Consider the following 25,000-nt stretch of genomic DNA (forward strand, 5'->3'; position numbering starts at 1 on the left):
ACATCAGTCTACAACCTTGATATCAACCCTAGGGATAATTAAAGAAAGCATCATCTGTATGCATCCTTTTCTTTCTTTCTCTTTCTCCTTGCCTTCCTCTTATTTGTCTCCTTCTGTCTCTCTCTCTCCCCCTCTGATGTGGTTGGAGTGAGTGTGTGAAATGATCTGGGTCACATCAAGTAGGGCCCTGTGGGAGGATAGTGTGTCTGGAGGAGGATGTGAAGTGGTCTGGTGGACAGGCAGAAGCCAGGGGTCTAGCCACAGGGACATTGGGCCTTCTGGGGCCATGGTAGGAGCCGAGCAGGGAAGGGTGGGATAGCTCCCCTGCTGAGAAGAGAGTGAAGCCTGTGTACGAAAATAGGGGAATAGTGAGTGTTTGTGAGTCATAGATACTTGAGGAATTACTGGGAATCAGTGTTTTGTCTGTCTAAACTTGTTTTCCTCCATATTATCTCTTCCTCTCTCTCAAATTGTCTTCCTTGCAGCAGGTTTGAGCCGACTGTAAATATACAGATGGGGATATTTGTGGGCCCAGGCTGGAGGCAGTTTTAGGATTTATGGAGATAATGGAATGTGACCAACAGCAGTTGTCTTTATCAGAGATGACTTTTCCAGGCATCAGGGATGCGGGCTTTTCCACTGTACTATCAATCTGTTGCCAGGTTTTGTGCCTCACTCCTTAGCTCTCTCTCTTTACATGAGTGGATCTTTTGCATAATCTAGATATTAAGACCATGATTTGATCTTTGAGTTTTGTTTGTGGTTGCAGGTGTCAAGTCTTTACAGGGTGCTTTATGTTCCTTTGTTTGCAGAGACAACAAAGACTTTTATGCTCCGTCGTATTTAACACAATTTAAAGCTACTCTGTAAATTGTTTGTGTTATTAGGCCTGCCTGCGTTTAATATAGGCTACGAAATCTATTCTTGAGAAAGTGTAAAAATAACATTAGGTTTACAAAGGTAATAATTTATAATCAAATAATCGCAAAACTATGCGGAAAACAACGGAAAGGCAGCTATGCCTACTAGAGCTTCTATGAGGTTGAGTCTGCAAATGTTGTTCGACTTGAGTTCGACTGTAACATTGACTTGACATGGTTTGAGTTATTATTCATTTTGTAGCGTTTTTTTCTCATGTGAGGTTGTGGAGATGACTCCTTCGAATGTCCTTGAATACGTGCGTAGACTATGTTGTCGAAAGATGTGGGGTTTCATAATTGTCGTTGCCTCTTTAAAGTCCTCCTTTCGCAAGGGTGAGTAGGAAACGTTTCGTCTCGCAGTTTTTGTTTAGATTCAGTTCCGCTCGTGACTGAGAGAGGGGCTTATTTTATTGCCATGGAGACGGCTCTCCCCCTCCTGCTCCCCCACTGGAGTGGACTTGTTTACCACATTTCTACTCCAGACTCAATAACATGTCAATCATCCAGAACCTCCCCTGTCTGTCTCTTATTGGTCCAGGACACGATATACTGCTCGCTTGTTATTGGTCTGACGGAAATCTCTGTTAGTTGTACCTCATAGCCCCACCCCTTACACGCGATCAAAGCACAAACCTTCCTCGCTAAATCTCATGACGGCGCGTGAAGTTGCAAAAGGCTGCTGATGCTGTGACAGAGCGTATAGGCAACAGCCATCATTTAACAGCAAACTGCCTTACAGTACAATATCTTATCATAAACCTGCCGTACAACACCACACCATATCTAATTGTGTACAATAACACGGCTCTGTGTGGAAAAATGAATGCTCGGTTTAGTCCATTGCTGTCAATTACAGTGTAAAGGCTGCGTAAATGCTGGTGTAAATGCGAATGTTTCATACTGGTGCCAATTTTAGCCGTTTATTATTATTATTATTTTCATGATAGCCATTTTGTAGTCTTTTTGCCGAGAGCATGTCCATCACCTTGTAAATGTGGATGCATGGGCGGGGTGAATGGTCTGAGCTTTCAAAATAGCCTAAATGCTTCAGAAAATCTCATTTTCTGCCTCTGAGAAACAACGAAGTTACATGTCCTTTATTCCTATACAAAAGATGAAATATTGTATCTAGGACAGTAGCCTACGCATGTGTCTTTGACACACTCGAAGGCAGGGCACTCCTTCACTGAATGCAATTCATACCTGACTGAGAGCTAATACGTGATTCCATGCCTGTTTCCTGCTGGGGGGGAAACATGATGGCAGCCGGACTTATTTGTAGACCGGCTAGATGGAACGGGGTTCCGAACGAACTGGATTTGCATTTTTGTACAACGTAGAAAAGAAACGCCACATTAAGCGTATCCCTGGAGCTTGCGATTCCTTCATTCTGCAGACTGTATAAAAATTGGGGACATATTTGCGCCAAACTGGCGAAGTCCCCATTGTACAAACAGTCTAATTAGCCATGTCTTAATTCCAGAAAACCAGCATGATTTTGAATAACCTCAAGCAATTCCGTTAATTAAATACAGTTTTGTATGCAGATTATTTCATGCTTGGTATAGGGTAATTGTCTCAAAATATTTTTTTAATCTATGATATATTTTTATACTGAAAATAAATGTGTTTTTTTTTTAACCGTCAAATGTATTAAATTATCAAATTTGCCAGAATTCATTTGTAACTTTGATAGGCAAAGACAAAAAGATACTTCCCTACATTGTTATGTCTTCTCTAAAGGCTAGGTGTCTAAGGCAACTAATTCTTCCTAACAGCTGTGGAAATATAGACAGGTGCTTGCTATCATCGTGATGTTTTTTTTCCTGTGTAGCACAAGAGAAAGTAACAGATATACACCCAAAAACTGCAATGAGAGAAAACAAACAGTTGATCTGATGCCCATTCAAATGCCCAATTGATTTAGTCAATTGGTTTAGAAATTGATTAGTACTGTCAAAATTAACGCGTTCATTTTGGGGGGATTTATTTGAGATATGTAACGCGTTAAAAAATTAGACCAGGTGCCTGGGTTTTGTTATTAATTCTGATGCATATGTAATGGTTATATCTGGGGGCATCGTACACCTGACACGGAACTTAGTTGAATTCACAAGTTTGCACGTTTATTGAGCACCTCAACTACAACTAACCCAACGGGCTGCAAATCATGTTCTAACTACTGACCAGCTGACATAGTCGCTAGTTTCTATCCAAAGTATATATCTCCTCAAGAGTCCGTCTCTCTTCTTCTCTTTTTCTTCAAAATAAAAGTCCGTCACACTTTCCAAGTTACACAACAAATATGCCTTTCAAGCTGACAGTCAATTTTGATGGCCTTGATGGTTTTATTGGAAATCTGTAGTTCACAGCAGAGAATTTGCATTCAAAGTTAAAAGATGATATCAAACAATACTGTTTTAATTCTATATTTTCTTTGTGTTGATTCTACATTAATTCCATGATTTTTAGATTTAAATATCCATTATAACAAGCTTAGTCTTAAGAGGAAAAAAGTGATTAATCAGCAAATTGTGCAATTCATTCGTATATTTGTTAATTGATTGACAGCACTAAGTAGAATGAATGACTCTATGCTCAAAGATCTTATAATAGTTTCTTTCCTTTCTCTCAGTTTTTGATGTATACCTTGGGTGTTGCTTAACGGGAATGCATTCACTTGGGAATGCACAGGGGAACAGCACGTAGACGGGGAGGAGGGGGCAGATTGAGCCTCCTGCCCTCTCTCCTGCTGTAAACAGTGTGGTCCAGTCTGCATTCAGCCTTCCGTCTGGCTGGAATGTGGCTGGTGGGTGGGGGTGGGGGAGGGGTTTAGAGCTGAGGACCTGCAGCCATCAGAATGTGTTGTCTGGGCTCTGATTCCCTTACTGAGTGCCGAATTAAATCTCAGGTGGGACCCAGTGGTTGGCACATGTTTAAGAGAGCTGAAGCTGGCTATTTTTTTGTGACAGTCAGGTTGGGTGTATAGCTGTATGTCACAGGGCTAAGATTGAAAATAACCGTCTGTTACCTGCCTGGTTGGCAGTACCATGCTGGAGATGGTATTAGGCTGTTTTCAGATCTGTGTCCACACCACACTCTGTGAAATGAGATAGATTTCTGGCCCACAGTTTCGGTTACATTTCATGTGTGTCTCTGTATGTGTGTGTGCATGTGTGCATAATCCTTTGTGTGTGCTTATGTTTAAGCGTGTATTTAAAGTGTGGAAGTTGACCGGAAATGTTTAGTTTTTAATGTTCGCATTTTAACGCTTTCCCAAAGAAAAAATTCCCTATATAAAAATGAATGGGGTCTTTTGTAACTAACTGTAATCTTGTCTCGTAAATATGTTCCTACCAATATGCTAAAGCAGGAAAAAGACAGACTACATCCTGTCGCTTGCCTCATGCAGCATATGGGACTCTAGAGTGGTATCCATGGTTACAGACAACTCTTCACTTACAACACCAATATTATGTTTTGTGATACTGTATCAATTCTCCAAAACACTGTATTGATTTTTAATGAATAGTTTACATGCAAAGATTCATGACAGACAGTGGTTCATTTTGTGTTGTGTTTAAAGCTCTGACTACTAGATAGCAGTGTTGTTCTGATTGCAAACTTTTGCTTACTAATTTTATGCTTATGGTGATGTATTCTTTATACTATGACCGTTTTCCTAAAATTACGTTTTAAAAATCCCAATATAGCGCCTTGCTTACAATATTACAATATCTCAAAATATATTGAATCGTAAGCCCTGTATCATGATACGTATCGTATCGCCAGATTCTCGCTAATACGCAGCCATAGTGTGTATGGTTGAGCATGTTTGTGTGTGTGTGTGTGTGTGTGTGTGTGTGAGCGAGCGAGAGAGAGAGAGAGCATGTTTGACGGGCTAGCAGTTTGTTTATTCTCTTTTGTAAAGCCCTTTTAACCATCATGTTATTACCCCGAACTAAAATGAGTAAATTGTTACCTCTTAATGACTAAATTGCAAAGGGAGGTTGTGTTTAAGTGGTCTATTCTGATCATTTGGTCTGAGCCTTGTTTTGTTTTCTTGTGAAAGAAAGTAACTCTTGGCAGAGTTATCAAAACAAGGTCATTTTCGTAAGCTTGGTTTGCAATGAAAAGGTGTTGCTTGAAGTTGTAATTAGCACATTTTTAGATATACAAAGAATGAGATTTCAACATTTCTGGAATATATTTTAATTGTACAGCAATGACTTGGTCTGACACACACTGAAACGCATTTCTCTGAAGTACCCAGTAATTACATTTGTTTAAAAGAAGCTCTGCTTCGATATAGCAGTATCACCAACTTTCCAAAAACAGCAAAACCACATGTCGTACCACATTTAGTGGCAGGCATGTTGGAGGGAAAGCTTGTTAGCTGGAAACCTATCAGATGGAGAGGTAGATAGTGAGTCAGCTTTGCAGAGTGATGGTGACTGTCCCTGCACAAGGACTGTCTCCTTTGTTTTGCTTTCGTATCACAGCACTCCCCTGAAGTTTGTTATTGTGACTGGTGGAGGGGGACAAGGGGATTAACATTCTCCTCCCCGATTACGCTGCAGCCCGGAACATTCTAGGCATTCTTTACATAGTTTACCGCCCGAAGCTTAGGGGCAATTCTAGAAGAGGAAATAACATTCCAAGTGGGTCAGTGGGCTCATGCCAGCGATACTTGTGATATTTTTCCCATCTTTTTATTGTTTTTTTTCCCTCTTCTTTCGCTTCCTCTCATTTCCTCCATATGTGAAGGGTGCCTGCACCTGTCTTTCTAGGAATGGCTTTTATTGACTGCCAGTTTGTCTTTGCCTCAGAGGGGGGTCAGCCTGTGCTTTTTTCAGTTTTGCAGTGGGGGAGCATGCTGGCTAGGTCAGGGAGGTGCTAGCTAGAGAAATTGGAAGAGGGAGACAGAGAAAGAGAGAGGGAAGAGGAGCTGTGTGTTCCTTAGCACAATGCTGTGCGTGTTCCCCCTCCCTACCGCCCCCCACCTGCTCCTATCTTTTCTGCAGTGCCAGCCAGCCAGCCAGACACGTCAGTCAGACACAAGTGTGTGTCTGTGTGTGTGTGTGTGTTTCTGTTTTAGCTCCTCCATGCTGCACTAATGAGCTCTCTCTCTTACAGAGGCAACATGCCACACACACACACACACACACACACACACACACACACACACACACACACACACACACACACACACACACACACACACACACACACACACACACACATACATTGGGTTTAGTTTTGCTCCACCAATGCCATAGTCTTTTGTATGTCATTTTGCACCTCTCATTGTGTGTGTCGTATGCTCTGTGCTAGACAGAGATACTAGTTCATACGTTAATAAGCGTATATCTAACAATACCTATGTTCACCGTCTGCAGACACTTGTAGTTGTAAGCTCTGATAACTCGCCCCGCTCATACCCATGCCAGCTCTGACAGGTGGAACTCCCATGTGTATGTGTGTGAGGGGGGAGTTTCGGTGTCATTGAGGCTCAGTATAGAAAAATAAAGCAAAAAAAGCTCTCTGTCACACCAATCAACACCTCCCTCATTGAGGTGTTCTCCTTTACGTATTCAGCACAGCTGTGCTACGATGGCAATGCCCTGAGTGAGGGTGGTGTGCCACACACGATGCTGCCAGGCAAAGGCTCATGGACGTCAGACACTCTCCCGACTTCCTTGTTAGGCAGTGAATCACTCCACACACACACACACACACACACCCCCCCACGTCAGATGTCGTGGAAACCCACAATGCTTGGCATAGCTATGCGCACAGCAGACTGGCGTGGAAATAGACCTGCTCTTCGAAGAGCCTATAAATAAAAGAAAATAAATGGTTGTTTGGTCGCCGGGGGAAGTCAGGGTCGACTTATATGGAGTCTGAGACTGCAGTTTGTTTTCCTCATGCATTCACGCTCTCCCTCTGCCTGTTTCTCCCTCTTCGTCTCTCACCGCTGTTATCTCTGTCTTCTACTTCCCACCAATAGGCTTGCACGCTCAGTAGTGCCCCCACCTGTATGCCAAATACGCACACTGCGTACCCTAGCAGTGGCACAGGGCGGGTTGGCAGTTTAGATCAGTAGGCTAGCATAGTGAAGGCAGTGGTCAACTTGAAGTGGCATTGCGGAAAACTGAATGTAATAACATGGAAGGAAATTGAAATAACTTTGAAATGTTTAAAATACAAAAAAGAAAGCAATGTAGTGTAATTGAACATTTTAATGTAAAAAAAAAACAGGTGGTGGTGCCTTATTTATCAGTCACTGAATTAGCATAGTGATGCCCAGTCTGAAGTTGGCAAATGTTGAGCTGGAACTCTGGCGCTAAAACTGCACAACAATGCAGTTGTTCCGTTTGTTCTTTCAAAATATGCGTTTAAAATCTGGGGATGCTTAGCCCTTCATCATTGGATTCAATGCTAGCAAGTTGGTGTTTGAATGATCTAAAATAGAAAGAAAATGCCTATATAATGCGTGTTTAGTAACTGAAAAATGGACAAAATGGAGCAGTCCTTTAAACTACGTTAGAGTAGGCTAAGTTATATAATTAGCTAATGTTTAATTTTCTTGTTAAACGTAGCTTTTTTCACAGTGCAATCTCATTTTACAATCGAATGTCAATAGATGGCTCTTCTACGTTTACCAAAAATGAGCTGCTGCCACTTGTAGGTTTTTGAGTGTGCATACCATGAACGAGAATGCCCCTGCCCCCCCAAACACACACACACACACACACACACAGACACACACTTCATTGAGGAGTCCGTGGAAAATGATGCGGAACTCTCTTCCCGTGAGTGAGTGACTGAGTGAGTAAGGAAGAGTGAATTAGGAAATTGAGCAAGTGAGAGTGAATGAGTGAAAGACAACGCTTGAGCTTGCCTGGAGTGCCCCCTTTTGGTGGCGTTCCAAGAAAATAACAGTCCTCCTGTTTCCACCGCTCTCCCTCCCTCCCTCTCTCTTTCCCTCTATCCGTCCTTTCCTCCCTTACTGGAACAGCACTGCACACGTCCAGCTCTTGCACATGCATGAGGACACACAGACTAGCCTAGACGAGATGAGAGAAAGGCAGATTTGTGAGATTTGGATTGGCTTTGGGTATTTCAATTCCCACTATGGACCAGATTCAGAAAAAAATTGAATTGGGTGTAGGGGGGGTTGGGGGGTGGAATTCACTTAAGGAAGAAGCTAGTGCTTTGCCTAGAGGTCAGGACGGGGAATCTGCGTGTCTATAAATAGCACATGAAACGGGCCAGAGTGCTATTTAAGGAAGTACAGTTCTCCTTTACAGCCAGAGAGCCTTTGCTGAATTCCTCGACTCTTCTGTAACAGCGAAGGAATGTAGGCCTGGATCGATGGCGACGGACTTTCCCTGACACTTTGCCCATTTTGACTGTAAGAATCTTTGCAGACTCCGTGCTATATCAGACTAATTTATTTTGAGGGTGTGTTTGAAAACGTCCTGTTCAGGTTTTCCACTCATTCAGCGTTTCTTATAAAACCCGGAATGTATCGGAATGTTCCAGCAATTCCACCCCCCTGAGCGTGTGGCTTGCGTCTTGGGGGAATGTGTGAAAGAATCCCAGGCATTCCAGGAGATGGCTGGAGTAGGAGAGAGAGAGAGAGAGAGAGAGAGGCTGGCGCTGGCCTTCCTGGGTGAGCTGAGCAGTCACGGGTGCTGGGGGGGTAGGGTGGGTGAGGGCGTCAGCTTGGCACCAGAGAACCCACCGGGCGCAGTGGCATCGGCTCAAGGTGCCCACATGTTCAGTGAAGGAGCCGTGAATGTCTGTCTCTATGTTTAGTCTAGCCCCAGGAGGTCAGCCGCTTTATCCGTCTACTGCCCTGTACTGAACTCATTGAACCCTCATGAGAATATCAATGTATTTAGCACACACACACACACACACTCACACACACACACACACACACACACACACACATGCAGACACACACACATGTGCTTGCAAACCAACAGCTTGACTGTCATAATATGGATCGGAAGCTAATTGTGCCAGTAAACATAATCATATTTCCTGCATAGTCCTCTGTGGCGTGGTGCATGCTCGTAAATAAAGCGGGAGAAATCTCACTCAGACATGTCGACCCGCCAGCCAGCTAGGCATCCTGCCAGCTGCCGGTTGCCAGGCAACTCGGGAGTGCCGTGCCGGAACCATGCATGAGACTGGCTGCTCATTTGAGCTATTGGCTTACCTGAAGAATCCTTAGTGTAGTTGAAGACCACACGTGTGCCTACACACTCACACACACACAGACATAAAAACACATATTCAAATACACAACTTGCTAACAGTACTGATTTATAGCACAGCAGGCCTTGCCCTGTTACCAATGAATCCTTAAGCCTAGCAGCTTAGCATTACATGTTCTTCTGTACACACACGCATGCACACACACGCGCACACACACACACACACACACATACTCACACACACACACACACACAGACATGCCTTAATGTCTGCCTTGTGTGAGTCTCAATCATGCCATACTGCAGGTTGACTTTGCAAGGTTGCTGGATGTACAGGATCACTTTTGCCATCTGTGCCTAGGGACTGGGGTTTTGGGATGTGTAGTCTCTGCGGCAGGCCCGTGCATGTCATACGAAACCTATTACCCAGCCTGCCTCTACTCCAGACCAAGTGACATGAGTCGCAGCGGCACAACACTTGAGTTATCGATCCCACATTTAGAGACAGCGGGCCTCAATTCCCTTAGCTCTCGTCAGTCAACATTGTGGCCGTGTTCAATAATTGTTCTCGTTGCGTTTAAAAAAAAGCCCCAGAGAGAGAGAGAGAGAGAGAGAGAGAGAGAGAGAGAGAGAGAGAGAGAGAGAGATTGAAATGGAGAGAGAGAAGGTCGGGATTTGAAGCACCAGTGCTCTACGCACAATTGTTTCACAGGTGCCTTTCTCATGCTCACAATGGAAGCCCATCACTGTAAGGGCCTCCAGTGAGAGTTTTTCAGTGGTGTGTCATTCAGCACTGGTTGTTCATTCTGTAAATGCACCAGCGTTGTTCTCTTTACATCTGTTATCCTCGAGTCCTACACTTCTACAGTTACTTTTTGAAGCACCCTTCATTTCACCTTGTTTATCTTATATACTGTCCATTTCACATTGATGTCAGAGATGTTTATATGTGATTATATGTCAGGGCCATTGCTGCTGTGCTCTTGCTGCTGTACAGGGGAAACTGTAAATCCTGTCTGTGTAATTGGCATTGTATTGTTATTATACCCCACGCTCTCGTTGACCTCTGTGGGACTGTAATTGATTTAGTATGGAGTGAGTTTAAATAGATCTATGCTTCAGTTAGCATCAGCTGGGCCTCCGCTTATGTGTTGTGGCTTGTAGAGTCTGGCACAGGCCAAGCTCTTTCACCACTGCATTCCAGCCAATCGGCACCTGTCATTGCAAGATTGACAAGGCCTCCAGGGTGCTTGAGCCAATGGGCTCTGGCTCAGTTCCCCTCCCATCCCCACTCTGAATTCCCTTAATAGTCCCTAACAGTTAAAATATTTATCTGTAGGGAGGCCAGCTCTGCTATTTACTAACAAGGCTGGCATAGTGCTGCCCAGGCGCCCCACACAAACATTCACACGGCTTCCTCTCTCCTTCCCTCCCTCTCTCTCTCTTTTTCTCTCTCTCTCTCTCTCTCTCTCTCTCTCTCCATCTCACACACACAGACATTTATTTTATCCTTTTCACTTGCTCTCTCGCTGCCTGCCTCTCTGTCTCACCTCTATTTCTGCACATTACCATTTAATAGCCCAGTGATCATTAGGTGTGCCTTTACTTTGACCCTACAGCAGAAAAAATAATACACACACACACACACACACACACACACACACACACACACACACACACACACACACACACACACACACACACACACACACACACACACACACACACACACACACACACACACACACACACTCACTCACTCACAAATAATATATAGGACTCTCAGAAGGCTTGAGCATACTGGCTTGTGCCTCTTGCCTTTTGCCTTCCCTCAGCTCCTGTTGATATGGGTCTGTAATAGCAGCCTCCCAATGGTCTGATTCTTCTCTAGGATGTGTGAAACCTCATAAATGTATTTATGTATTTGTGTCTCATAGTTTCAGTGGGGGCAGAGGCCAGAATGCGTTTGTTTTTCTTTGACTGTACACTCTTGACAGCACCTGCCGTATGGTCAAAACACTGTGTGCTTGTTAACCCTCATGTTGTGTTTGAAACATGGTTACACTTGTTGTGTTTCCGGTCAGAATTGACCGGCCTGACATGAATGTTAACAATGTTTTTTGTAAACATTGAATTTTTATCTATTTTGATTTTAACCTTTCTAAATATGCAATTAATTGACAGTTTAAAAATAAATAAATTATGTATCATTTAAGCCTTCTTTTAATGATGATGTACCACTCGGTTTTGGACTTCACCATGTTGCACACTCCAGAGTGTCATAAAACTAACCTCTCGTTTCTCTCTCTCTGTCTCTCTTTCTCCAGTGTGCTCTAAGAGGTGTGAGCGGGCGTGCACGGACACGGGCGAGTGTTGCCACCCACAGTGCCTGGGCAGCTGCAGCGAGCCGGGCACCGACACATCCTGCGCTGCCTGCCTGCACTACAACTACGAGGGCCGCTGCGTACCCGACTGCCCGTCCGACACCTACAAGTTCGAGGGCTGGCGCTGCATCACCAAGGAGATGTGCGCCGCCGTGCACCTGGCCAGCGACCCCGATTCAGAGCGCTTTGTCATCCACAGCTTTGTCATCCATAGCGGCGAGTGCATGCCTGAGTGCCCGCCCGGCTTCACCCGCAATGAGAGCCAGAGGTGAGAGGTCGTTGTTTTGGGGATAGCAGGGCAAGCACCCGGGGACAGAGAGACAGGTTTCTATGTAGGAAGGGGCCTGACTCGTATAACCTACCAAAAAGACCTAACAAATCGCCTGCTTTCCAATAGTGAGGGCTAACCACACCGCCAGATCAGATCAGATGTGTCAAACCTGGGCTAGACTCATCTCAGGATAAGCCGTGGTCTGGGCCAACAGTTAACCCTCTGCAGGGGAACTGGCCCTGAACTGATTCCAGATCAGCCCCCAGCTCCATTCCACGGTCACTCACCCCTCCTAGCTGGTGTACAACAGGCATCAGAGGTAATCAGCCCTTAGAGGGTAGAGGTCTTTGTATGCGACGAGGCCTGACGGTGACCTCGTTACCTACCAGCCACAGGCATCTTCTCTGGCGTCGGGTGTAAAGAGTGCTAGGCACGGCCTGCTGCTGATAGCACACCTGTGTGTGTGTGTGTGTGTGTGTGTGTGTGTGTGTGTGTGTGTGTGTGTGTGTTGTTGGGGCCTCCAGTGCATCATCACACTGAGGAGTGCTAAATTATTCACCTGAGGCACACACTGGCCTGCCTCTCACCCTTGCGCACTCTAAATACTTAAAGAAGGCGATTCCAATTGGGATGTGCCCCCGGGCTAAAGGAAAGAAAAACGCTATTAAAGATTGAATCCTTGCTCAGGTAACAGAGAGGCCATGCGCCCTGTGGAAGGAGTGGAAGGAAGTTGCACTCTTGAAAGGCACTCTCTCCTGCTTCTTTTTTCTTTTTTTTTCTTCTTGTTTTTCTTTCCACCTGGAGATATCTATGAATCAAGTAGAAAGAAAACTTGTGAGATTGTAACAGTGTAATGATCTGCCACTGAGGGGTGAAGCATGAATGTACAGCGAGCAAATAATCATCACGTCAAGTAAATTCCTTAATGATGTGTATCAGATTCCCTGTGTAATGACAACACAGACACACAGACACACACACACACACACACACACACAGAGACACACACACACACACACACACACACACACACACACACACACACACACACACACCACAGACACACACACACACACACACACAGACACACACACACAGACACAGACACTCAAACACACACACACAGACACACACATACAGACACAGTCATCCACACACAGACACGCCTTTTTCTGTTTGGCTCAGAGAGACATTATAATTTCAAGTTCTCATTCACCCAGCCTATATCCCGTGTTTAAAAAAAAATGTTTCCAGTCATCACATTTTCCACGCTGTCACATTTTTTTCATTTCACTTCTGGCAGTCTGTTTGGCTTTACTGGTTCTGTTTTGTCTTGAGCCTCATTACGCGAATCAGTCAGTCATCCACCCCAGGGTTCACATCAGATTACACTCTCTGGAAAACAGACTGACCTTTTACGGAGGGAAAAGAGATTAAATGGACACGCATATCTTTTCATGAGACATCATAACCCAGTCGTAGATCCTTGGCATTTCGCCTGCTTGGCCCCTCATCATGTTTGGTTTTCAGCTTGTCCCTGACTAACTCTCTCTCTCTCTCTCTCTCTCTCTCTCTCTCTCTCTCTCTCTTGCTGTCTTATTTTCTTTCTTCTCTCTCATCCGGTCGCCCCCTCTATACAGCATGTTCTGCAACGCTTGTGACGGCCTCTGTGATAAGGTGTGTGATTCAAAGGTCATCGACTCTGTGGACGCTGCCCAGGCTCTTCAGGGCTGTACTGTCATCAAAGGAAACCTACAGATCAACATCCGGCGGGGGAGTAAGTACCAGCCTCCCACCACCACCACCACCACCACCACCACACAGACCCCACATACACTGGGACACATTCCCTGACCATCAGATGGACCACCGGTCAGCTGCCTAATAAATTCTCCTTCAGCTGTAAATAACCAGATAGCAGTTGGAGCTCTACCAGGGTCAGGTGTGCTGTGGTTAACCTTCAGCTTGACCCTCTGACACACGCAAACACACACACACACACACAAACACACACACACACAAACACACACACACACACACACACACACACACACACACACACACACACACACACACACACACACACACACACACACACACACACACACACACACACACACACACACACACACACACACAGTTACCCCAGGGCAGAGCTCCCAAGCCACTCAGCCAGGGAAAGGAGAGGGCAGGACAGGGGCGCAGACCTGGGTGTGGGCCACTGGGGCGAGTGGTGAGGGAGCCCAAGCTGGTGTTAAGGGTTTGTGCTCCTATGGTTCACGCATCAGGCAGCTACCCCTGCCTCAGGGTGGATCAGTGAGGTCACGATCAGGCAAAGAGCTCCTCACCTCACCTCACCTGACCTCACCTCACCTCTGGCCTTACCATGCAAACATGGACCTGAGGACTCTCTTCACTAACACTCCAAAGCTGTTCACGTCGAACAAGTACACCGTTATGGATGTAACACGATGAGCAGTGTTAAAGACGTACTAACAAAAGTGAAAGTAAAGACTTTGCTCGATGTATGTTCTGTCCATACATCCTCAGTTCTGACTGAGATTGCTGATGTGACAGAGTCCACTGTTTCAGGTTATTGTTGAGCGTGTCTCACTCTTTGGTCTCACTCTCTCTATCCACCTCCCTCTCTCTCTCTCTCTCTCTCTCTCTCTCTCTCTCTCTGGATATTTCGATCTTGCCTTCCCTCAGAGAACATAGTATCGGAGCTGGAGAGCTTCATGGGTCTGATTCAGACGGTGACAGGCTTCGTGAGAATCCGTCACTCCCACACACTCAACTCCTTCTCCTTCCTCAAGAGTCTCCGCTACATCAACGGCGAGGAGCTGCTGGAAGGGTAAGCCCACACACATATACTTACAACATAATTTTGCATGCATGTACACAGATTGATACTGATGCATAATGTATATATATATATATATATATATATATATATATATATATATATATATATATATACAGTATATACACAGTTACACCCTATACAGTAAGAGCCACGAGAAGAGCCACCATCTAAAAACTCCCTTTATGTCTTGAGCATACCCCAGTGATAATGAACATTTTAGCACGCATCCACCATGGCATTGTGATCTTCTTCATGGTTTCAGCATACAGACCTTGCCACGCTTCTAGCCATTACAGATGCAATGACCTTAACTTATTTTTCATAGTTAGTATTCTGTTCATGCTTCATACTATGAAATTATACACACTGTCCTTGGAAATGAAAACCTTCAGAAAACATTTCATGCCTGTTGTGGCCATGACTGTTACCATAGGAACTTAAGGGAGGGTGCAGGCCTACGCTGAATCTGTAGCTGTGGATATGCACATCGCTGGATTGAGGAGTAAAGTAGATGGCTTTTGGTGGTTGCACCAGTTTCACAAGACATTCAGGAACTTCAAACTCAGTTAACTGTGTAGTTTGGAATTCCTCCCACCCTTGTTTAATTCCACTAGTTGCTCCCTGCTAGAATGGTGGTCTCTCTTCAGAGAAGGGACAACAACTACACATAGCTGGTTGTAGGGACCTATCATTTAGAGATGGATCCTGGGAATGATGAAGTGCAGTAATCACTACTGTTGACAGGCATGTCTTCACGCACATTTGTGTAATGTCACCAGTAGCTCAGCCAGTGCCCCCGGAAGGCTGGCGAGGAGAGGTTTTTTTTTTAAAGGAGAGAAGGTGACCGGAAGGGTCGTGGGAAAACCGTTTCCTCTGCCCTCGTCTCCATCTCTCCCATGATCTTGGGTTTCACTGGTTGGGTGGTGGAGGCGGTGATGACGAGACCTGCGCATTTTCCCCATTCCAGTTTGAAAGGGGAAAGTGAATGCAGCCGGTCCTCCGTGGGCCCTGTCTCTGTGGTGGTGCCGGCCCCTCCTGCAGTCCTGTGGGTGCGCGGCCGCCCCCTCAGGGTTCCCGATCTGACCAGCCGTTGGAAAGCAGCAGGCGCCCAGCGCCCACGCGCCCGGGGCCGGACACCTGATCCGCTCGCACGGCTCGTCTTAACATAGCGCACTCAAGCGAGGCAAAACTAGGCCAGATGATCCGCATTCTGTCACAGTGTCACATTACTCCTCATCTGGCAAAAACAAACGAAGTGGGCAGAAGCAGAAAGTCTTTGAGTTGAGCTCACCCTATTGTTGTGCAATGGAAAATACCGCAGATGGTGATTAAAAAAGTATGTTAACGTCTCCTTTCTCTTTCTCTCTCCCTCTCTCTATCAGTCTGTATGCATTCTCGGCTGTGGATAACCAGAATCTCCAGGCCTTGTGGGACTGGAACCAACACAATCTGACCATCAAAGCCGGCAAGCTCTTCCTCCGCCACAACCCCAAGCTGTGCGAATCGGACATTTTCACCATGTGGGACAAGACTGGCGTCAAAGGAAAGATCGAGGTGGCCGATGTCCGGAACAACGGCGAGCGGGCGAGCTGTGAGTTGACCAACACCATCCCGTCCCCACGGACGTCTTGGGAGCCAGCTGAGGCCTTTCTATTATTTTTTCATCACCACATCCTCAAGCCTATTTGTTATTCCGAGACGGCCTTTGTAGACAGTTTTGTGTTTGATTTGTTTTGCTCTGCTGTGGTGAGGCCAGCTTGATGGGCTGCAGTCTCGGGGTAAATTGGGGTAAAAGGAACAGCATCCATTGATGTAACTTCGGTTTTGACAGAGGCTAATTGCTCTGACTGCAGGCGGTGAGATGTCAGACGATTCTTGGGGGCTTTGTCCTAAGATCTCGCCACCATGTGATCTCAGCATTAATTTGTGGAAAAGGGAAAAAAACAGCTTGTCCTTATTTGTCCTTTTCATTTGCAAAAGGCGGCATAGGTTCACTGACAGCAAACACTGATAGATTTACTGAGATTAAGTTTATTAGGTTTGTTTGACACAGATAAAGCCTCATGCAGCTCACCAGAGTCCGTTTTCATATCCACACCAGGGTCTGTACCTTTAATGACAGTGTAATGTCTGTCCACACAGGCCACACGTATATGCTGAAGTTTAAATCCAACAGCACAGCGAGTAACAAGATCAAGATAACATGGGAACGTTACCGACCACAGGACTACCGAGACCTCATCAGCTTCATCGTCTATTTCAAAGAAGCGTGAGTATATACAAAATTGACATTTTTCACCATGTGGGACCATCTACCATCTCATTCTCTAGCACTGATGTTCATTACTGCCCTCAGACCAGCAACAGGTAAACTAGATCATAATTTGCACACACATTGACAATGTAACACCCCAGCAGTAAGGTAAATGATAGGTTGATAGATATTGCTAGACATGTCTTTATCGTGTTTAATATATTATAATAATGAATAATAGACATATGTGCCTTTCCTATTAGTGTCTTTCATATGTGGCTCATGCAGGCTGACAGACACACATAAGTCTCTAACACATAAGGCAACTCGCTCTGGGACCAGTAGTGACGTGTCACAGTTAACTAATGTTCCAGCATGATGAACTATTTTCTGTCTGACGACTGCCACTTTGGCCAGACTTCATCCTGCTTCGCTATCCCTTTTGCTTTCTCTGGCTCCGAACACAGACCCTTCCAAAACATCACCGAGTTTGACGGACAGGACGGCTGTGGCTCCAACAGCTGGAACATGGTGGATGTGGACCTCCCACAGGACAAAGACGCGGACCCCGGCGTGCTGCTGTCCCCGCTCAAGCCCTGGACGCAGTACGCCGTCTTCGTCAAGGCCGTCACACTGATGATGGAAGATCGCCAGTCACTGGAGGCCAAGAGTGAGGTGGTGTACATCAGGACCAGCCCCTCAGGTGATGAGACAATACTGGACACGTGTGTAGACACACACACACACACACACACACACACACACATGCACGCACACACACATGTACAACAAGCACACAAACACACAAGTACTGGAGGCTGACAGCAAATGGGTGTATATGCTGTAATGTTAGTGACCTACCTGTCAGGTGGAGCCAGCTTTAAAGGACATATACATACACTCACAAACATTTGTTTTATGGCCTTAAAGGTGTATACACTCACAGACACAAGCATCCTGAAATAAACCCTTAATGATCTGACTTGATAATCCTGTAAACATTCAAGCCAATAAAAGTGTTCTTATATGTATAATATGGCCTCTCACCCAGAGCCCTCAATGCCGCGTGATGCCAGGGCCTATGCCAACTCATCCACCTCCCTGGTGGTGAAGTGGTCTCCACCCATTTGGCCCAACGGGAACCTCACCTTCTACCTGGTGCGCTGGCAACAGCAGGCCGAGGACAGGGAGCTGTACCAACACAACTACTGCTCCAAAGGTGAGAATGACCTTCGACCTCTCACCCTTCACCTTTTCCCCTATTACCCGTAATCCCTGGTTGTCCTCATATCACCCCTCACTCCATTGCGCTGTACCTCTGTTTCTCACATGCCTTGCCAAGTTACTTCTCATCTCCAACACCTTAATACCTGTCCTCCTATCCCACCTATCTCATCTTTTATGCCCTCTTCTCTACCTACATGTGTTTAGTTCCTCTGCTTTCCTCTTTTCTCCTCTTACTCTATCTCCCGTCCTCTCCTCTACTCCCTAAAACCTCCTATCATCTTTTCATCTTCTCTCACCTATCCTCTTCTAGGATCTTGTCTTGTCTTACTCAGTTTTTAATGACTGTGCTCTTCTCCCCCATTCTCAAACACAGAGCTGAAGATCCCCATCCGCATTTCGGCCACCACTGTCTCTGAGATGGAGGAGGACACCAAGCCCACCAAGTCCGACCCCGGCGGATCTGACAAGGGCCCCTGCTGCCCCTGTCCCAAGACCAATGAGGACCTGAAGGCAGAGATCGAGGACCGTGACTATCGCAAAGTCTTTGAGAACTTCCTCCACAATGCCATCTTCGTACCAAGGTAAGAACACCACGCAGGGCCATCTCTGTCTTAGCACCGAAACCCTACTCGTCCCCCAACAGAAGGACGTACACATGGCAGAGCAGGGTCAGAGAGATGAGGGAGGCAGTTGGCTCAGGCTGTCCCTAGACCTGGTTTTGTTCACATTTTACTGCTCCTATTCAAAGGCCCTTTTCTTCTCTCTTTGTTTTCTTTCCATTCTTTCTCTGCTGCTTTTTCTTCCATCTTTCTCATCTTTCCTGGAGTGCGATTATCAAAAGGGTTGAGCTCATAGTCTCGGGGCTGTTTTGTTTAATGGAATTAGATCCAGAGTCTTAGCGGGAGGCATCTTTCAGGTAATTATTTCGATGTGGGTCAGACAGAAAGAGGGACCTGGGGGGATGGGGGGGTCTGGAGCGGTCTGACAGGTTAGGAGGTTCGTAAGGGTGGCAGGGTCAAGATCAGGATACTGAATCTACACTGCCCACATGGCTGGTGGGGCTGTCCCGTTGCCAAGACGACACTGGCGGTCTCAGTTTCATCTGAAGTAGTAGCTGGCCTTAATTAGGAGAACACAAATACAGTCATGAGAGAAAGAGAAGAGAGAGAGAGAGATTAGAGAGGAGAGAGAGCAAAACAGAGGGAGAGAGAGGGATCTGATTAATGAGCCTGAAGGAGCATAGCATCTTTGTTTGCCAGAATGGAGAGTGACATCTGCTTCGTGTTATCCTTTTACCTTGCTGGTGGCTATAGCTCTTGCCTTGTTTCAGAGACCTCCTCCCTGTACCCTGCGACCTCATGGGAGATACACAGACACCACACACACACACACACACACATCACACATCACACATCTCACATGCACACACAAACGCTGATTCAGGGTCTTTTCAGGTCACATGTCCCTCATGCACCACTTAACAAATAAGCCTGTTTTTGTGTGTGTGTGTGTGTGTGTGTGTGTGTGTGTGTGTGTGTGTGTGTGTGTGTTGGCGAGTGATGCCACACACTTAAGCAAGCTCACTTGTGTGTGCCTCCTCTCCATGGCAGCTGCAGAGGCAGAGGCAGAGGCAGTTCCATGTGTAGGGACTTCACTTGACTTAGAGACAGGCTGCTGCACAGTCAGAGTAGCAGTCAGAGGAGGGCAGACGATTTAAATGTAAATCAGCCTCTCCCTGTGGAGTAAATACTAGCACACACACGCTCCTTATCACACACATGCACACACACACACACACACACACAGACACACACATACACACTCTCCCTGTACACATACACACATACTCCGATGCAGCCCGAGAACAAACATTCTCTCTTCTCTTGATGTCCACATTAAAATAAAAATTGAAATTCACCCCCCATTGCTGGGCACGGGGTGGGCTTTGGGGTATGAGCATTTCTTTCATTATGCATCAGGAAGGAGAGCTGTTTATGAATGACTGGATGTGTTGAGGTGTGTGTGTCTTCTAGGGTGTTTCAACATGTTGAGGTGTGTGCATGTCTATGGTGGGGCTTCATCATAAAGAGCCTGTTGTAAATATGCTTGAATGTGATTAACATTGATATTTATTTATTTATTTAGTCAATGCTTAGTTGTGAGTGAGTGAGGTGCAGTACAGGGATTGGGATTGAACCCATGACCTTTTGGACACACTCACTTCATGGCAGCTGAGCCTAGATCAAATCTGCCCCTGGTATCATGTCTGCCACTGGGTTCTGTCTGGGATGGATTACTACGATATTTGTGAAAGGCCTGTACATTTTCTTCTGTCCTTACTACTCTGTCCATCCATGTCTGCTTTTAATGTGGTTGCACTGCAGTCACATATTGTTCTTCTTAAGAGTTGTTATTTTTCCGGTAATTTTTCAACTCAAGATATCGATTCCATTGCAACACTAACAGGTCTGTTTTAATGCTTTGTAGTGTGCTTTTCCTCAGCGAATTGCTAGGTCTGCTGGTTTGGTTTGAATTGCCATTTTTAATTGCTTACTTTCCCATTGAAAATGAAAAGGGGGATGTTATGTCCTAGCGGTATACAGAGAAACTGCGTTTTGTTTGATTCAATGTGCCGCAAATGGAAGTTGAAAGCAGCATAAAGAGACAGAGAGAAAGAGGGAGATGTGTGTGAGAGAGAGAGATACAGAGAAAGAGAGAGTAAGAGGAACATAGAGAGTGGGCCAGCGGGGCAGGGCAGTATCAGTCCTATCACTTTCCCGCCCCTCCAGTCTCAGCTGTTGGGGCAGTGTGCCAGGCTGGGTCCTCTCCCCCCTCTAACCTGACATCACCCGACTGACGCACGCGTCTAAGCCCGCCGCATCTCCTTTCTCTCGAGAGATCAGCGCCCTGGCACCGGCTTCTAGACACGGCTGCCATGCCGCACCGCGCTGTGCCGTGTGCCCTCCCTGCTTCCCCCCACCCACACCCCACCATCTGGCTGGCGACTCCGGCTGGCACCATCCGACCTGTCATCCGCCTGGTGCGCCTGACTCACCCGTCAGAGGCAAAGGCGTGCTTGATGCCTAGCCAGGTCTGGCAGCTCAGAGGCTGGGCGGGCTGTCATTGAAGGCTGGGTACCCTTTAGAGTGCCCTGCTAATGCCACTGTGCGTGTGTGAATGAGTGGCACGAGTGCCCTTGCGTCAGTGGCACTTTAAAAGTGCACTCGTCTCATGGGCCTCATGAGGGGCTGCAGGGGAGGGGAGGGGAGTAATGGGGGGTTGCCTGAGAGGTGAGGAGGGCAGCGAGAGGACAGGGGTGAACAGAGAGAGAGAGAGAGAGAGAGAGAGAGAGAGAGAGAGAGAGAGAGAGAGAGAGAGAGAGAGAGGAGGGTTGGAAAAAGGGCAGATGAGGACAGGATGAGAAGAGAGGAAATCAGAGAGGAGCGCTTGGCACAGTGTGTATGTGTGTGTGTGTGTTTGTGTGTGTGAGTGTGAGTGTGAGAGAGATAGTGAGAGTGAGTGTGTCCTGTGTTATGCTGCTGTCTACTGCTGGTTCATCATAAGGCAGGTGGGTTCTTTAGAGCTCACAGGCATCCTCACCTGACAGGCTGACAAGAGGCCCTGCAAGAGATGGGGCTGCCCCCTCTCTCTCTCCTCTCACTCATGCATCATATATTCTGTCTTTCTGTCCACATGTCTCATCCAGTACTCTACTGTTGCTGTACTCTACTGAGTGGATCGTTCTCCTTGGTGTTTGTGTGTTGTTGATGGGAATTGAAGGCTCTGGTGGTAAAGAATCCAAACCAAATTGAACTGACTGGTATGAGGGCCTGAGAGAGTTTGCTGAATATCTGCCTGACTGCTCTACCAGACATGTCTGTTTGATCACTCAGGGTGGAGGCTGAGATACATGTTTAAAAGTAATAAAAGCTACGAAAAGGGTCCCTGTTGCTTGTCACAAAATGCCTAACAGTCATGTGTCAACACAACCAGTGTGCATTCTTCCCTTATTCAGGGGGTTTTCATGTTCAACATCGTCATCTCATAGCGTTTTTTTTTGTGTCCATGCGTATCAGTGGTTTTCTCTCGTGGCCAATTTACATGTAACGTCCACCATTGTTCACCATCACCCCACTAATCCAATCAGTTATATTGAAACCCCCCACAGTGTCCTGACTGTTGAATCTTTGCAGAGATCCCGAGCGAGCCAATCGCTATGCGACTTCAGGGGGCACCCCTAGGTAAGGTGGCTATGCAGCTGAAGTGTTGGGGTGTTGGGGTTGGGGTTGGGGTGGGGTTGGGTCCCTGCTGGTGTTGTGGAATCCGCCACTGTGGCAGAGTTGACTTCATCACGTCTGGTGAGCCGCTGCTGTCGCTGCCGTTGCTAGCGCTAACGTCTGCATGTTGCCCCCGCCAACGAGAAACCACCTGAAGCGCCCGCTGTGGTTCTATCAAACACCCCCCTTCCCCTACCACCATCATCCCAACTCCATGCCTTCTGTTGTTCTGAGTAGCAGGCAGGGAGACCCCTTGTGTTTTGGCTTTTTTTGTCTATCAACCATGTGCCATTTTATCATTCTGGTGCAAGCTAAGAATAGTGTACTTTTTTGTTGTATTTTATGTGGACCTCTGTGGACAATAGAGCAAAGTATGAACAGCATCCTCTTGTTAGACAGACAGTGACAGGACTGAAGAACAGAACAGTGTGTAAAACTCACCACCCCTCCACCTGTCCCACGCTTACACACTTGCATACATGAACACACTCGGATGGAGTGTGTAAAATAATAATATATAACACCACGGCAACCTCATAGCAACAATCACAAATATTGGAAGAATACTACTGAGAAATGATGCTGATCCATGGTGTAGTATGGGTAGTGTTGCACTCATAGATCTTACTCCAAGTGGTGGTCACTACACTTCATGAGAGGGAGGGCAAGGTGCTTTCTCTGTGCTGTACATTTGTTAGTGTGTTGAGAGTGTGCTTGGAGCAAGTGTGTTGTTTGCAGTTTCTTAAAGGTATGCTAGCGTTGATCTCCCTCCCTCTCCATTTGTTAAAAAGACACTAAATTAGCTTTTTATTCCGTATGAGTACAGAATGTTTGTTCTCTCAGACAAAGACAGATTAGTCAGCTAGATAATGAAACAACATTAGACGGTGGCGACCTGTCCTATTCTTCTGTGCTTTCCTCTCTGCTCTTCTTTTTCTGTCCTCTGTTCATCTCATATATCCTCCCCGCTCTTGTTTTTGTCCTCCTCTCCTCACTGCTCCTCCTCTCCCCTCATCTCTTCTCCTCATCTCTTCTCCTCCTCTCCTTTCCCATACTCTCTTCACTGCTCCTCTCCTCTCCCCTCATCTCCCCTCCCCTCCCCTCCTCTCTTTTCCCTTACTCTCTTCACTGCTCCTCTCCTTCCCTCGCCTCCTCTCACTGCTGTTCTCTCTCTCTGTGTTTTAGGCCTCAGGAGCGTCGGAAGCGGGATATTTTTGGCGTGGCCAATGGGACGCTGTCACGTGGCGTTGGTCACAATAGCACGGGCTCCGAGGGCAACGGCACGGACCGTGACACACTGGAGAAGGAGTTCCCCTTCCAGGAGATTATGGTCTACTCGGAGATGATGGAGATCTCCAACCTGCGGCCCTTCACCGTCTACCGCATCGACATCCACGCCTGCAACCAGGAGGTCCGCCGCTGCAGCGCCGCCACCTTCGTCTTCTCACGCACACGTCCCGCAGGTGAGACGCAAGGTGCAGACACACACGCACGCACAGACATACACACACTAGTGCTATGCCAACACACACAAACAAACACACACATACATACACACACACACACACACACACACACACACACACACACACACACACACACACACACACACACACACACACACACATACATACACACACTAGTGCCATGGCAACACACACACACACAGGCATACACACACATGTACACTCGCACATATATACACATGTACACACACTCTAGTGTTTACACCAAAACCAAAACCTCTAAAAAGACACACAAACACACAGCAGACAATACACTATTCTGAGTGGTAGCAGCGAGGTGGTGTGTGTGTGTGTGTGTGTGTGTGTGTGTGTGAGTGTGTGTGTGTGTGTGTGTGTGTGTGTGTGTGTGTGTGTGTGTGTGCGTGCGTGTGTAACCCGTATGTGTTTTTCTGTGTGTCCACAGAGCGAGTGGATGACATCCCTGGTCCGGTGCTGCAGGAGCGGGAGGAGGGCTCCGAGGGCAGCATGGTGCTCCGCTGGCCCCAGCCCCCGCACCCCAACGGCCTCATCCTCATGTACGAGATCAAGTACAACCTCGCCACTGAGGTCAGTAGGAGACACGGCTCAGCACACTGGATTGGAGGCTATTGAGTGGCAGAGTGTGTGTGCCAGAGAGTGTGTATAAATGTAGATTGATATGATGTACAGAAAATGTGTGTGTGTGTGTGTGTGTGTGTGTGTGTGTGTGTGTGTGTGTATTCTCTATGTGGTTGCTCTCTAATGCTTCTTTGTATTGGTGTGTTTGTTTTAATAGTTTTAATAGTTTGTGTGTGTTATTGTGTGTAGCTGTATTGTGTAGTATATGTATTCCTGTGAGTTTGTGTTTACACACTGGTGTTTGTGTGTGTGCATGTGTGTGTGTGTGTGTGTGTGTGTGTGTGTGTGTGTTTTGTGTGTAGCTGTGTTGTGTAGTACGTATATGCATTCCTGTGAGTTTATGTTTACACGTGTGTGTTTGTGTGTTGCAGCCGGAGAAACACGAGTGTGTGTCCCGCCAGCAGTACCTCCTGCTTAAAGGAGTGCGCCTGACGAACCTGGGCCCAG

General features: G+C 46.5%; 1 protein-coding gene across 1 annotated transcript in view; it reads left to right on the plus strand.

Annotated features, from left to right (window-relative positions):
- The window catches only part of igf1ra (insulin-like growth factor 1a receptor), a 97,237-nt gene that overhangs the window by 60,346 nt on the left and 11,891 nt on the right, over positions 1-25,000 (plus strand). The window contains exons 3-13 of the mRNA XM_031564413.2: positions 11,479-11,803; positions 13,447-13,583; positions 14,516-14,660; positions 16,055-16,263; positions 16,815-16,941; positions 17,394-17,629; positions 17,978-18,145; positions 18,527-18,734; positions 23,616-23,893; positions 24,360-24,502; positions 24,925-25,000. The exon at positions 24,925-25,000 is cut by the window's right edge and continues 90 nt beyond it. Coding sequence (XP_031420273.1) covers positions 11,479-11,803; positions 13,447-13,583; positions 14,516-14,660; positions 16,055-16,263; positions 16,815-16,941; positions 17,394-17,629; positions 17,978-18,145; positions 18,527-18,734; positions 23,616-23,893; positions 24,360-24,502; positions 24,925-25,000 — 2,052 coding nt within the window. The remainder of the gene's footprint in view (positions 1-11,478; positions 11,804-13,446; positions 13,584-14,515; positions 14,661-16,054; positions 16,264-16,814; positions 16,942-17,393; positions 17,630-17,977; positions 18,146-18,526; positions 18,735-23,615; positions 23,894-24,359; positions 24,503-24,924) is intronic.

Source organism: Clupea harengus, chromosome 3 (genome assembly GCF_900700415.2).
Source record: "Clupea harengus chromosome 3, Ch_v2.0.2, whole genome shotgun sequence".
NCBI classification, from domain to species: Eukaryota; Metazoa; Chordata; class Actinopteri; order Clupeiformes; family Clupeidae; genus Clupea; species Clupea harengus.